This window comes from Panicum virgatum, chromosome 4K (assembly GCF_016808335.1).
Source record: "Panicum virgatum strain AP13 chromosome 4K, P.virgatum_v5, whole genome shotgun sequence".
In the NCBI taxonomy this organism is placed as follows: Eukaryota; Viridiplantae; Streptophyta; class Magnoliopsida; order Poales; family Poaceae; genus Panicum; species Panicum virgatum.
In genome coordinates, this window is record NC_053139.1 from 40,221,820 (window position 1) to 40,235,296 (window position 13,477).

At 46.3% G+C, this 13,477-nt stretch overlaps 1 protein-coding gene across 1 annotated transcript; it reads left to right on the top strand.

The window, feature by feature from the left end:
* The first annotated feature begins 6,638 nt into the window (after positions 1–6,638).
* On the top strand, positions 6,639–8,647 carry LOC120705224. Its single transcript, XM_039989692.1, has 2 exons — positions 6,639–7,068; positions 8,447–8,647. Exons 1-2 carry the CDS (start codon positions 6,703–6,705, stop codon positions 8,453–8,455), a joined length of 375 nt encoding a protein of 124 aa, XP_039845626.1. The 5' UTR covers positions 6,639–6,702; the 3' UTR covers positions 8,456–8,647.
* Positions 8,648–13,477: the final 4,830 nt, after the last annotated feature.

Sequence of the window (13,477 nt, forward strand, 5' to 3'; positions counted from 1 at the left end):
AGAGCGGGAACGACAGGCAGTTGGTCAAGATCAGGATCAGGGGCGGAGACAAGGGGGCGGGCAGAGGCCTGGCCTGATTCCGTAGCACCATTATAGTATCATTATCAAAAGTGGAATTTATCCTAGCGGCAGCCTGCGACGAGAATGTTGCCCCCCCAATCACTGCTTGGCCCCCCAATGATCAAATCATGGCTCCGCCCCTAAGGATCGATGGAGCGGAGCAGGTCAGTGGCCACGTCGCCGCCTCGTGCATGCGCCGGATCGCCCTGCACGCACGGGCCGCCAGCTCACGATGCGTTGCCGTCCAGTTAAAACGCTTAATTAAATGTAACCGCCATCATTTGAACACATCAGACACATTAGCTTAATTAAGTATAACTTGACAGGCTGTTTCCAACCCACAGGCCGATCGAAACACACCAGAAGTCTCGCACGAAGGCGAGCGTAGAAGGTACCAGCATGATACAATTTTACAGAAATAGTAAATAATATTAAGACTTTTACCAAACAGCTTTAAATTTAAAATTTACAAAAGAAAAAGTAGCAGCGGAAGAGAATCTAACTTACAGAGCATTTTTATTAGAGAATAAATAAAACAAACTAAATAAGTCGAGAACTACCGAGACGTGAAGATAAAGCGCCACATCGAGCCCACCAATATGACACCTAGTTAGCTCCTATACCTGAAATAAGGTAAACAACAAACTCTGAGTATACTAATACTCAGAAAGACTTACCCGACTATTGGGTATACTTAGCCCACATATCTAGACATGCAAAACTTTCTGGCTGGTGGTTTATTTTGCAGAAAAGCATCTAAAAGTGGATCCTTATTTTTAATATTTTAGCTCAAGTTGTATATAGATTAACCATTATCTAATATTGGCATAAACCAACTACAACAAACATGGTAGAATATTAATCACAATTCAAAGTAGACATCAGCAAATATATAGTATAATCCATGTTCCATATTATCTTACTACAATGTGACGCAGTTGATCAAGGTGCTCATATCCGAGAGCGACTGACGGCGAATCGATCCGATTTAACCTTGCAAGGTGGACCTAACCAACACGGCACGTATAAGCCCTGTCGGACCACACGCACCAACCATTTCCCTCCCCGTCTCGAACTACAGGACCGCCCCACCATCATATGGTCAGCCGAGCTCAACATGAGACCACCAAAAGTAAGTACATGCATCCTATTTCTCCGCGACTACTCGACTACCCCAGGAGGTGAGTTGAAGTCCTGTACTTTCGGAGCAAAGCAGTACTAGGCTTACCGGTTTCGACTACCTCCTATTTTCGGCATGCGGTTAGTACAATTCAATATGATCACCAGGGCCAACAACGGTACGGTCCTCAATCGATACAGACGGGGCTAGGACAACCAGTAACTCTGTCCTGTTGCCATACCTACATCTCATCATCACTCCTCGTCCGGTCTCAATTTTTCTTCATTCCATCTTGAATATATTGACTCATATAATTAAATATAAAAACATCATATATCTCTCGAGTAATCGGAAATTATTCGACTTTGAAAATATCCTATATCTCGCGAGTGACAGAAAATCACTCGACTTCTATCGAGACCTATTAAGCAATGCAGTGCTACGACCTACACATACTAGTATAAAACTCAAGGGAACCTAGGGATCATGCAACTAAGATTTCAAACAATTTCTGAAACGTAATGCACAAGTAATAGATATATAATATTTCATAATTTAAAATAGTAGGTTATGCACCGGGGCTTACCTGGGGTAACCCTAAGTCAGTGTTAATGCTATTAAGGCCTTGGGCCCTTCCGACCTTGGGTCGGGTCTTTGGTTGCTTCAGCGGGTCCTTCCATCTTCTGACGATATCCGTCGAACACCGTCTTGTGGGGCGACTCCAACACCGCGTGCTTCACTTCCACACGTGTACATCTAGCGTATCTAAATGAGGTGCAATAATGCATATGCATGAATATATATGAAATGCCAATTAATGCACATGCATATGACACAAATTAGTGCAGCTAAAATTCCCTACTTACAAACGAACCATACTCAAAATGAACTAGCTGGCGGACTGTCCGCTATGCGGCAGCGGACTGTCCGCAGCTCAACCTTGTCGACCTACCAGAACTACCAACATTTCTGGGTAAACTTAAAACTATATTGCGGACTGTCCGCGATCCGGTAGCGGACTGTCCGCAGTACACCTTTGCAAACTCACCAGAACCAACAACGTCTCTTTACGAAATTCAAGCTCTATGGCGGACTGTCCGCTCCCCATTAGGGGACCGTCCGCAGTTCACTCTGCCAATCCACCAGAGACAACAACGTCTCTGGACAAATTTCTAATCTTACCGGCGGACCGTCCGGCCCTCCTTGGCGGACCGTCCGCGGTTCATTTACGCGAGACCACCAGAAACACAACGCATCTGGACAAACTCTATCCTAACTTGCGGACTGTCCGCCCCCCCCTGAGCGGACCGTCCGCGGTTCGTCTTTTTAACATCGCATGACAGGCGGCAGCAAGCGCGGCTGCGGCGGCGGCGGCGGTCGTTCACCGGCGCCGGCGGCGCACAACGGAAGGGGAAAAAGGCTGGAGAGCACAAATAACTCACCAAGAATCCATTCTTGCGGTCGGTTCGGGCGGAGGATGATCGGAGAAGCGGATCGACTGTGGTGCAAAGCTTCAAGTGGGCTCCAATGTTGACCGGCGGTGGCGGGGGCGATTCCGGCCGAGAAGGAGCTGGCTGGGGGTTGGGGATGGTGGAGGAGGTGCTGGGGAACGTGCTCGCATAAGAAATTGAAATATAGTGGCCGGAGGAAGGAGATCGAAAAGAGGGGGCAACGGTGTAGCGAGCGGACGAGCTCCGCTCGTCTCTGATCGATGGGATGAGGAGGAAGGAGGAGATGACAACCAGGGCCCACAACAAAATAAATATCTAGGTATTACTAGGGCGGACCGTCCGCCGCTCCAGGGCGGACCGTCCGAAGTTTTCTGGGTGTTACACGTACGGCCGCGGGGAAGGGAGAGGCTTGGACGAGGAGGCAGCTTCCGGGAAGGCCAACAGTTTATTAAACCTCGGATACTCTACCACCGAGCAACCAACGGAACACACATGCGGGCGAGCAGCTGGAACCAAACTGTTGGATCTATAGGCGTTTGTTCGTTCGGTGTGGCCGTTGGGCGAGAGATGCGACAACGACGTCCCGCCGTTTGGGCTTCAGCCCTGCTGAAGACACACCACCGGGACACGGGCTCCAGATGGGTTTCGTCCCTACGCTCCGCGTAGAGGAGGAGGACGGTGCCACTGGGCTTTGTACTAGCGATGCGGCCCAGTCTTTCTTGCTACAGGCAAATTTGGGCTCTTGTATTATCTGGGCAGGGCCTTGAGCCGAGGCAATCGCTAGTGGGCCAACTTCTTACCGCACAAGCTCAAGTACGACACTACTAGTTTCGACCTATTCTTTTGCATTTGCACGTGAAATCCGCTCCATGGCGATTTTCTTGCAAACAGTAGCTCGTAGAACCCGTTTGGTTTGACCGCGGCTCCTGGTAAAACACAGCTCCAGCTGTAGCTCCTAGTGAAGCAGCTTCTTTAGTAGAGAAAAAGTTATTTTAAAAAATATTTGGCAAAATGATTTTTATTATTTTTATGAATAGATTGAAGAGGTAGGTGAGGGACTGAGGGTGATTCGTTTAGTTTGGCATTACTATCTCGGTTAGATCTGATCACTGAATAATGGCGTTAGATTAAATCTTATTTGTTTGGTTCGATATACTGTAACTTGAGTTGTCAACCGACTGCTCTAGCTGATCACAAATGCAAGTTAAGAATAAATTTTACTGTAACTAGATTATCAACAAGTTTTAGTTAATTTATTGCCCTGGCTATCAGCGTTGTCTCAATTAGATCTGATCCGACTGACGGTGACGATAAGTTGGGTTTAATAAGCTGGATGTGTTTCTTTGCAATTAGATTTGTTTTTAGTTCCAATTATCATTCATAAATCGGCTCCATAGCCGATGGCTCTGCTTATGCATCAAACAATTTGGCCGATGCCTAATCTCATGGAATTATTCGAAATCCCAGCCGATGAGTTCTTGTTATTTACTGATTAAATTTTTTCTTGTTGATTACCTGCTAAATTGACTGGCACGCCATGAACCTCAAAAGTAGAATCTACACTGAAGATAAGTAGAGCTCCTAGACAAATAGCATGTCATGCTCCGCAAAACAGTCCATTTTTTGCGACAACAAATATCACAAAGGTTAACATTAATTTATTAACAATGAAAATATTTTAATAATGCACAATCGTTTGGTTTTAAGATAGTACACTTTAGTAGCATTTGCTGGCGGAAGTAAAAAGAAAGTTGGGTTTGACTTTAAAAAAACTTTAAAAAACGCTTGTTTGGAATGCGAGTAGTTTAGAAGTTTCGTCTGCACACATGTGATGTTGCCATATGTTCATCCATCCCTTTTGTACAATCACGTGGAAGAGTCAGCAGTCGTCATTTGATGAAACATGTCTGATGAATCAAGGGTTCCCGCAGTTAAGTTAGGGCCTGTTTGATTAATCTGGAGCTTTTGGAGCTGTTTTGAAAAGCTGCCCATAACTTTTGCTTCTGAAGAGTCAATAATAACTTTAGATGATGCTTTTAACTTTCTGAACTCAAAAAGCTACAAAAAGCTAAAATTTGAGCTTCTCAGCTTTACATACAAACTCAGTTTCTTTGAATTTTTGGCTTTCCAGAAGGTGCGTGAACAATTCGATTTTTATTTGAGCTTCTGAGTTTTCACGCTGAAAAACTGCATAGAAGCTCAAACAAATAGGCCTTAATAATGTTGGACTTGCTTCACTTTTTTCCCTCCAACTTCGACAACCATACTTGCGGAGCTAAAAGTACAAGTAGATGATATCATCACATTTCACATGCAAAATGATCTAGAATTTAAATAAACTATAAATTCGAAACCAAGTATTCGCATTAAAATCCAACTGAACCATTGTGTTTCTCTTCATAAGAAGTTCAAAATAAGACCCCACCCGTGTATGTTCAAATGTCAAGTTCTCTATGATATAAAATGCTTTGTCTGTGTTAGTTTGATTATGATTGTTCAAAAACATCTTTGCGAGCTTTGCAAAATGTTGTTATTGTAATTTGCCTTTTGTGGACCGAGTCAGATTAGTAAAGCAATGATGTATGAGTAGTATAGATTAGGAGGACGCTGGGGGTGGGGGCGTGAGTAAACAATCGATTCGAATGAGCGAATATTTTTCATGCTCAAAGTCAAGGCAGCCATTTTAATCTAATCATCCAAGTATTTCGATTTACATGCCTAGTAACAATTGGATGTATGAATATAGCCTGCACCGACTAGATCCGGTCCATGGACGGAACTGACCCCCGTGTTGTCCTCCCTGGGGTGACTCGGCGGGCGACGCCGCACCCCACCCGCACCGCCCCCTAGGCCGCCGCCCGGCATCTGTGTCGAAGCCGGCCTCCGCTTGCCTCCTCTCTCTTCCCACTCTCTCCCCCTCCCTTTCCCTCCAACCTCACGCGCCTGGGCCTTCCTTGCGCCGCCGCTGGTCGCTGCCCGCCAGGGGCCGGATCCGGCGTCCCCTTCGCCAGATTTGGGCCCCCTCCGCGGGGTTGGCCGGGGGTTCGCTGTGACATCCCAGGTTTTAAAATATTAAGCAAGAGCAATTAAACCAGACATCGTGCATAATCAACCAAGAAAAATGGAATCGGATACGTTTGTGTGTCTGTGTGCATTTGAAAATAGGAGAGAAAACTTAAATAATTTCTAAAATGATGCAAGTTTGCATATGAAATTGCATTGGCGTATCACTAACGTCATGATAAATCAAAGTCTAGATGAAGTCAAAGTGAGAAAATGAGATTTGGCGCATGAAATGACGAGTTCTCCAAATCACAGTTTTTAAATGTTTAAATTTATCCTTCAATTGTAACAAACGGGTGTTAAAAATAAATTTTAAACCATTGTTCAAATAAACTTTTGTCCAAAAACAATATTATAGGTTTTCAAATGGCGAACAACTTTCGTGTTCAAAGTTTTTCGAGTTGCTACACAAAAATGGGAGAAAAAAATTGAATTTCGAAGCATATAGTACCTTTTCAAACGTACTCAAGTTTCAAATTTTATCTTTCAAACGAAGCCTCAAATGAACTTTTGACTAAAACGAAAGTTGTAGATCTCGAAATTTTGAGCAAGTTTGGTATTCAAAATATTTTCATTTGGGGCCATGTAGAAGGAGAAAAACTGAATTTACAAACTGCACTTTGGAACTTCGAGCTATTTACAGGAATGCCATCACCTCCATCTCTCTCCTCCCTCTTTGTTTTTCGCCGTGACGACGCCGTTCGTCGCCGGCGAACGTCGGGGACGGCGTCCCGTCCACTGGTCGGCCACGCGCCGTGCCCCCGGTTCCTCCCCGAAGCTTCTCGACCTCGCCACGCGGCACCATCTCCCGGCGCGCACGCCGAGGACGACTGCCCGAAGCGCACGGCGACGACGCGCCGAGCCGTGCCGTGTGCCCCTTCTCCAGCTCCCTGTGCCCTCGGCCCTCTCCGCCCCCTTTGGCTCACGCAGCACGTGTTCCCGACCTCCCTCTCCAACCTCCCTCTCTGGCCCAAGCAAACCGAGCCGAGCTCGCCCAGACCCACGGCCATGGCCGCCGCCATTGCTGCCGCGGAGCTCGGGCTCACCGCGGAGACCCCACCTCTGGCGCGTTTCCGCCCGAGTAGACCCCGCAGCGAGCTTCCTCTCGCCGTGGCGCAGCTCCCCAACCCGCTCACCGCCGCCCAGGGCCTCCAGAACACCGCTGCCGCGACACAGCATCGCCGCCGTCCGCAGCTCGCCGTCGAGCTCGTCGTTCCGCCCTATTTCCGCCCAAAACAACCTCGGGAACGGCTTCACCTCGCCCCAACGGAGCCCCCAAGCCCAGACACCTCTGCCCATGGCCGCCGAAGTGCCGCCGCGCCGGAGCAGACCGCCGCCTCCGAGCACTTCCCCGCGCCCCGAGACCACCCAAAGGTGCGGCGCGAACCCCTCTCCCTTTTCCCCAACTTTCCCCTCGCCGCCGGCAAGGGACCTCACCGGAAAACGCCGTGCAAACCTCTCCCCTGTTCTGTCCAGTCTGCCAGGGACCTTCCCTGAGAAGAAACAGAAGTCCAGGGGCCTTTGCGCAAAAATAGGTCCTTTTTCCTTTTTGTTTTCCAAAGCAGTGAACTTGTAAAATCGATATAAATTCGTAAAAAAATCAGAAAAATGCAAACTCAATTGATCTGAGTTCCTTGTTACTATATCTACAACTTTCATTAAATGCACATATTTATTTTCGGCCTATATTTTAATCTAGGAAAAAGATTAGATTCCATAGGCTATAATTATTCTAGGAGTTCTACTCAGTATATATGGGTGATTTTTGGTTGGTAGCTACTTCATACTATGTTTAGATCTGTGTAAAAATTTGAGCACCATATAAGACTTGTAACTAGATGAAACCCTACTCTTTGTTGGATCTAGCATAATACCTTGCATTTTTTTTCTTCTTGATGTTATAATGAATATTTATGGATGGAACTTTTTTTGTACACTTAATATCCTTAAATAACAGTGCAGTAAAAGTTAGTAAAAGTTTGAAAGCCATCACATGTCTCTAGATATGGTTTTGATTTAATCCATGTGTAATAGTGCTATCTCATGATAAATAGTTCTAGTACTTAGAAAAATCTGAAATTTATACCCTTATTTAGTTTTGGGTATATGAACCTGCATGCCAAGTTTGAGGGTCAAATGTGGAGTAGAACCTGAGATGTTAATTACTCTTGATATCACCTTGTTTAGTTTGTCATTTTTGCTCTGGTCTTTATGCTACATATTTATATATGATTTTTTTTGCAGAGAATAACATTCTAGATATGTAGTTGCTGTACAAAAAGTTTGAACATGTCTACTTAAAAGAAACTAGCTAGATTATTTATGCATGATGTTACATAAGTAAATGAATTACTGAAGTTGTAAGTGGTTTTAAATGCTGAAATTTTTACTGTAGTTTTATCATGCTTAGTCTAGGCTCTGATAAATATTTTGAGACCCAGAAACATTCTGAAACTCTCCGAATAAATAAATCTTGATTAATATAGATTTAGCTTGACTTATTTTTTTCTATACTCTGTAACTTGCAAAATAAAATATGAAACCAGTCGGTTTAGTCGTGTTATGACCTGTAGTACCCAGTAAAATATTTCTCATGCTATTTCTTAAAGTTTTGTAAGGTAATGCTTTAATCGGGTCTATTCATGCTAAGTAGGTTTAGTGGGTTGTCTTTAAAATAAAAATAATAAAACCTAAATCGCTAAACAACTCGGAACTATGCATTCATACATATGCATTATTGCATTTCATTTAGGTACGATAGATGTACCACTTGAAGGATGTGATGTTGAAGTCGAGCCAGAAGACGGTGAATGGTGGACACGTTTAGAAGATGGACGGATGGATCCCGATGTGCACGACCGAAGGAAGATGCTCGTTGAGCAATTATCCTTTAACTAACATTAACCTAGTGTTAATCCCAGGCAAGCCCCGGAGCATGTCCTATCGATTTTAAATTTATGCAATTTATTATTATTCTTATCTACTTGCGCATTTAAGTTTACAGGAGTTGCATGGAACCTTAGCTGCATAACTCCTAGGTACCTATGCTTGAACACTAGTATGTGTAGGTCGTTAGATGGCTAGGCTAATGGTTTGGTAGAAGTCGAGTGATTTTCTGTCACTCGAGAGAATTATAGGAGTTGAATATCTACTACATACTGCACCTATAAGGCTCACGGGCGGGGCTGTGGTACTTGTGATGCCCCGTCTGTTTAGTGAAAATGGATAAGGCCGCAGTGTGTGGTAGTGGTGGTTAAGCTTTTGAAAGTACTAACCACATGCCGAGAAATATGGTAATCGGTAAGCTTAAGTACCTGATCGGCCCGGCGAGTGGACTTCTCCCTCACCCTCTTTGAACGTTGTTCTCATGCGGCCACATGCGGGTGCAAGAAGGCTCACGACCCGGCGTCGTACCGTGGCGTGTATTCTTGTACTCGAAGTGGGTGACCCTGATCCACAACCCGGAAAGAAAGGGGAAAAGTCGCGTGGGCGAAGCGAGACGTCGATCCCCATGCGTGTGTGTTAGGTCTGCCTGGCCAGGTTAACAAATTCGATTCGAATCGTCTGCTTCTCACGGTTTTGGACTGCTTAACCCTTTTGCCACATAGAGTAAGAAGTGGAATATGAAGATGATGATGAATGTGGTTGGTTGGATGATGAAAGATAATTGTTTCCACAATGTATGCTATTGGATAGATGCTCACTTAGAATGGTAATTGAACTAGAATCTGGAAGCTAAAACCTGAATTTAAGGATCTACTCTTTACTATTTTTCGGCAAAACACACCCCTCAAGCCAAAAACCTTGCATGTCTAGATAAAGGGCTAAGTATACCCTTAGTCGGGTAAGCCTAGCTGAGTATTAGTATACTCAGCCTTGTTTGTGGCTTTGTTTTTCAGGTGGAACATTTGAGGATGGATGACGTCATGTACGGGCTTCATCATGACGTCTGGTTTCGACGCTAGACTATCGTTCGTTTTTCGTCCAACTTGAACTCTGTTGTCTTTTTATAAATTCAAACTTGGTTCGTAATAATAATTCAATTTCATACTTTGTGCTATAAAATTTGTGGAATGTTGCACGCTCTGAACTGCTTTGTCGATCCTGTTTCAAGTGGTTTAATCGAGATTTTACCCGACAGCACTACCGGATTACTCCGTTTTAAGTGCGTGTTAACCCTGATTGTCGTTTTGATGATGGTTAGCGCACTTAAGCCGGATTAATTTGGGCGGGACTGCCACATTCGCCCTCTGCTCGCTGGGGCTCCGCCGGTGGCCGGCCCTGCCTCGGCCAGGGCACGGGCCTTCACCGGGGCTCGCTGCCGCCGGGGGCCGGCACTCCCTCGCTGGGCGCGGTTGCTGGTGGCCAGTCCTCCCTCTCTGGGTGCGTCGGCGGCGACTGGCGGCTAGCGCTCCTTCGTCGGGCATGGCCACTGGTGGCGGGCGCTCCCTCGTTGCCCACGCGCTGGCGGCGCTTGGGCGTTGCAGGGGCTCACTTCGGGGGGCCGTCGGCTGTCGTGGTGTCGCGCTGCTCGTTCATGCCACCGCCTCCTTGCTAGGGCGTTGGCCTGCGGTCACCGGCCGCCACTGCCGGCACTGTCGTGGCACTCCGGTGGTTTCTCCGGCTTTGGCTAGGGAATGGGATGTAGGTGAAAGCCTGGTGCCTGGTAGCGGGCCGATGACAGCGACGCCTTTGGGCGCCGTTTACTTTATTGAAGGAGTCATTTTTTTCCATTTTCCTTATTTTCAGTGTGCTTATGGGCGAAAGCCTTGACCTTGTGGTCGGACGACGACGGCGCCTGTGGCGTCGCTTCCTTCTTTGAGGCGTTGCCTTGGAAGCACTGCTGGTTGCTGATGGGCATCACCTCCCTTTCGCCTAGTCCTGGTGGCGGTCGTCAACTCTCGTCTGGGAGGTCCTGCTCCTGCGCCTGCCTTCGCCTTATTGCGTCCATCTCGTTCGAATTGCATGGGTCATCGTCTGGCGGATGCTTTGCCGCCCTCCTTCATGGTGTATGCTTTGCCACCGTTGTCGCACTGGTAGTTGATCGTTTTGGGCGGATGCTTTGCCGTCTTGGTCTGTCGGTTAGGTGGATGCTTTGCCACCTTCGAGCTTGAAGACCTTATGCTTTCTTGGTGATGGTGTATCTTTTATCAGGTTCAGTTGTTTGGTCGGATCTAGGTTCGTGGGTTTGTGAGTTTCCCCCTCCATTGTTCTTGCTATTCTTGTGTTGTGTTGGAGTCGCGTGCCACTTGCTGGGTGGTACTTGTAACCACTTTAATAGCCTCTGCCTATTAATGTTTGTATCGGTCGTATTGCTTTCCTCTTAATGAAATACGTGTTCAGGTAGAAAAAATATAGCCTGCACCGCCGATGGCTTATAACAATTTGCTGTGTGAACATGGCGTTTCATCCCGTGCCACATAACTTATGTTTTTTTTAGAATCTACTGCCACACACACACTCCTTACGTTGACATGTCACTCATTAAACCCGGGGGATTCTACTCTACTCTATTTTTCAACAGTGAAAAGTTGACCAAAACAAACATCATCGGTGAAGTTTATGGCACTATACCTTGTAGGAGCAGGAGGACGCCACCAGAGCATCAGAGATATCACTAAATTTGTCATCTCTGCAGCCACCAATTTTTTGACGTACTCCTGGAACGGTAGAAGTAGCACACACTACCGATACAAAATCGAGTGACACGAGTCACGAAAAAGAAGTTGGCCTACTCTGTTCCACGCTGTCTACCACCGATCTCATCAGCCTTCAAAAAAGGCGGAAACAAAAAACGGGCCTTCCACTCGTGCCGGCCGGCGCGCTTTACGCCTCCTGGCCTAACCCAGACGTGGGATTGGCAGATCGCACGATCAAGTCGCACCGAAAGGGTGTCACGTCACCGGCGCCCCGCCACAGATCCATCCCATCCCCATCCAGGCGGGAGCCCAGGCCTGAGAGAGATTCCCGCAGCCGCCCACGCGACGCGCAGCCGCAGCCGGCCGAGCCGACCGATCAGGCGTCCACGCTGCCGTTGCCGGCTAGGCAAGTGTCACGACCCAGACATGGCCCAAGAGGAGCCCAACACTATCGGCCCAATTACTAAACACAGCCCAGCCCAGGACCCAACAAAGATAGAAGCTCCTATAGAAGACTCGGCCAGCAACACGGAAAAAAGACAGAAAAGTATTCAGAAACACGAACGGGTCAGAAAGGTGTTCTTCCTCCTTGCTTCCGAGATCCTATCCTCGATTTCCTTTGTGACACCTTTCTGGTCATCAAGGATTTACCCACTCTTGATAGTGACACCTTCTCAGAGAGTCTGACATGGGTAGTGCAAATAAATTATCCAGTAATTTGCCTCTTGGAGTTGTTTGGGATGAGGAGATGTCGTCTAAGATGGGTATGCCTAGTGACTTGTTGCAGCAACTTGCATGTGGCAGTAAGGGCACAGACTACATAGCAACACATGCTAATCAAATTAAATTCAAGGTCCCGATAGCCTCCATTGTTGCTGCACATACAGTGTTCAACGGTATGTGTCCCCAGGTTACATGGGATGCAGAGAAGCAGCTTGGCATCAACACGCATAAAGGTCTATTGAAGCAACTAGCCTTGGGGAAAAGCTACATGGATGAAGAGAAGACAACTCACATAGTCGAGCTCAATACCAGTGAGGTGCTTACCCATGTTGGGGATCAGATGCACGCCAATCTTGGCATGGATGGGGACTATACATCTGGACTTGACACACATGCTGATTTATTACAGCAATTGGCCTGGGGTAGAGTGGTCTTAGATTATGAAATGGGAGAGTCTATTACTGAGACGGTTCTTGCAAATGTTTTCACCAATGCTGACAGCTTAACAGTTACCATTGATTATGACAAGCAGCTCAGTGATCAAGTTTGCAAGCCACAGCTATTTGTCGATGCTTATCTAACTGAAGTGAAACACAAGGAAACAATCATTTCTAGTAGGCGATGGGATCCTAGAATTTGGAGCTATCTTTTCATGGGATTGATCTTGAGACTGGAATGCATGGATTTTTGCGATCTCTCCAATTTTGCAAATCAAGTTATGGTGCAAGCAGGAATCAGTCCAAGCCTCTCTGAGAAAAGATTAGTTATCCATATCAATCTTTTGGAGAAATCTGTATGGGAGTTCAATATTGAGCAGGGACAAAAAGACACCAATTCTTCTAGCCAAGAGTGGAAATATGACAGTGAGAATTTAGTCACCTGGGAACAAATGCAAAGATATGATGAAGTGACACCTTGGAGGCTCAAGGCCATAAGTCCTCAACATTTTAATACTGAAATTGCTTGGAGCCTGTTCAGTCCATGGAGCAAACATACTCCTGCGGATAAGCAGTAACAATTTGAGATATATAGGATGCTCAAGAGACAATGGGATCCAGGTATTCATAGACCTCTGCTCATTCACACAAAATCAGTGCTGATTATTGGCTCATTCTGGAGATATGCTGATCAGATCATTGCTAAGGCTACCAGTCTTTTGTCAGAGGTTATCACCAAGCGGGACAGGCTGTTGACTCTAAACCTTGGTGTTTCTGAACACAACTTGCCAAATCCTAGTAAATTTGGTGAGCTAACCATTCAGGCTGAAGAAAGTGCAGGTTCAAAAGCGATCATGAAGATGCTATTCCACTGTTTGGATCTTGAAATCAAGGAGCTACAAAGCAAAATACATTTTTCAGTTCAGGGGCAGTGGGATCCAGGCATAATTACGGCCACGGCTTGGGGACAAGCTGTGTTACGAG

Excerpts from the sequence above, each read along its gene's own strand:
- LOC120705224 (XM_039989692.1), top strand. The coding sequence starts at position 6,703 with ATGGCCGCCGCCATTGCTGCCGCGGAGCTCGGGCTCACCGCGGAGACC.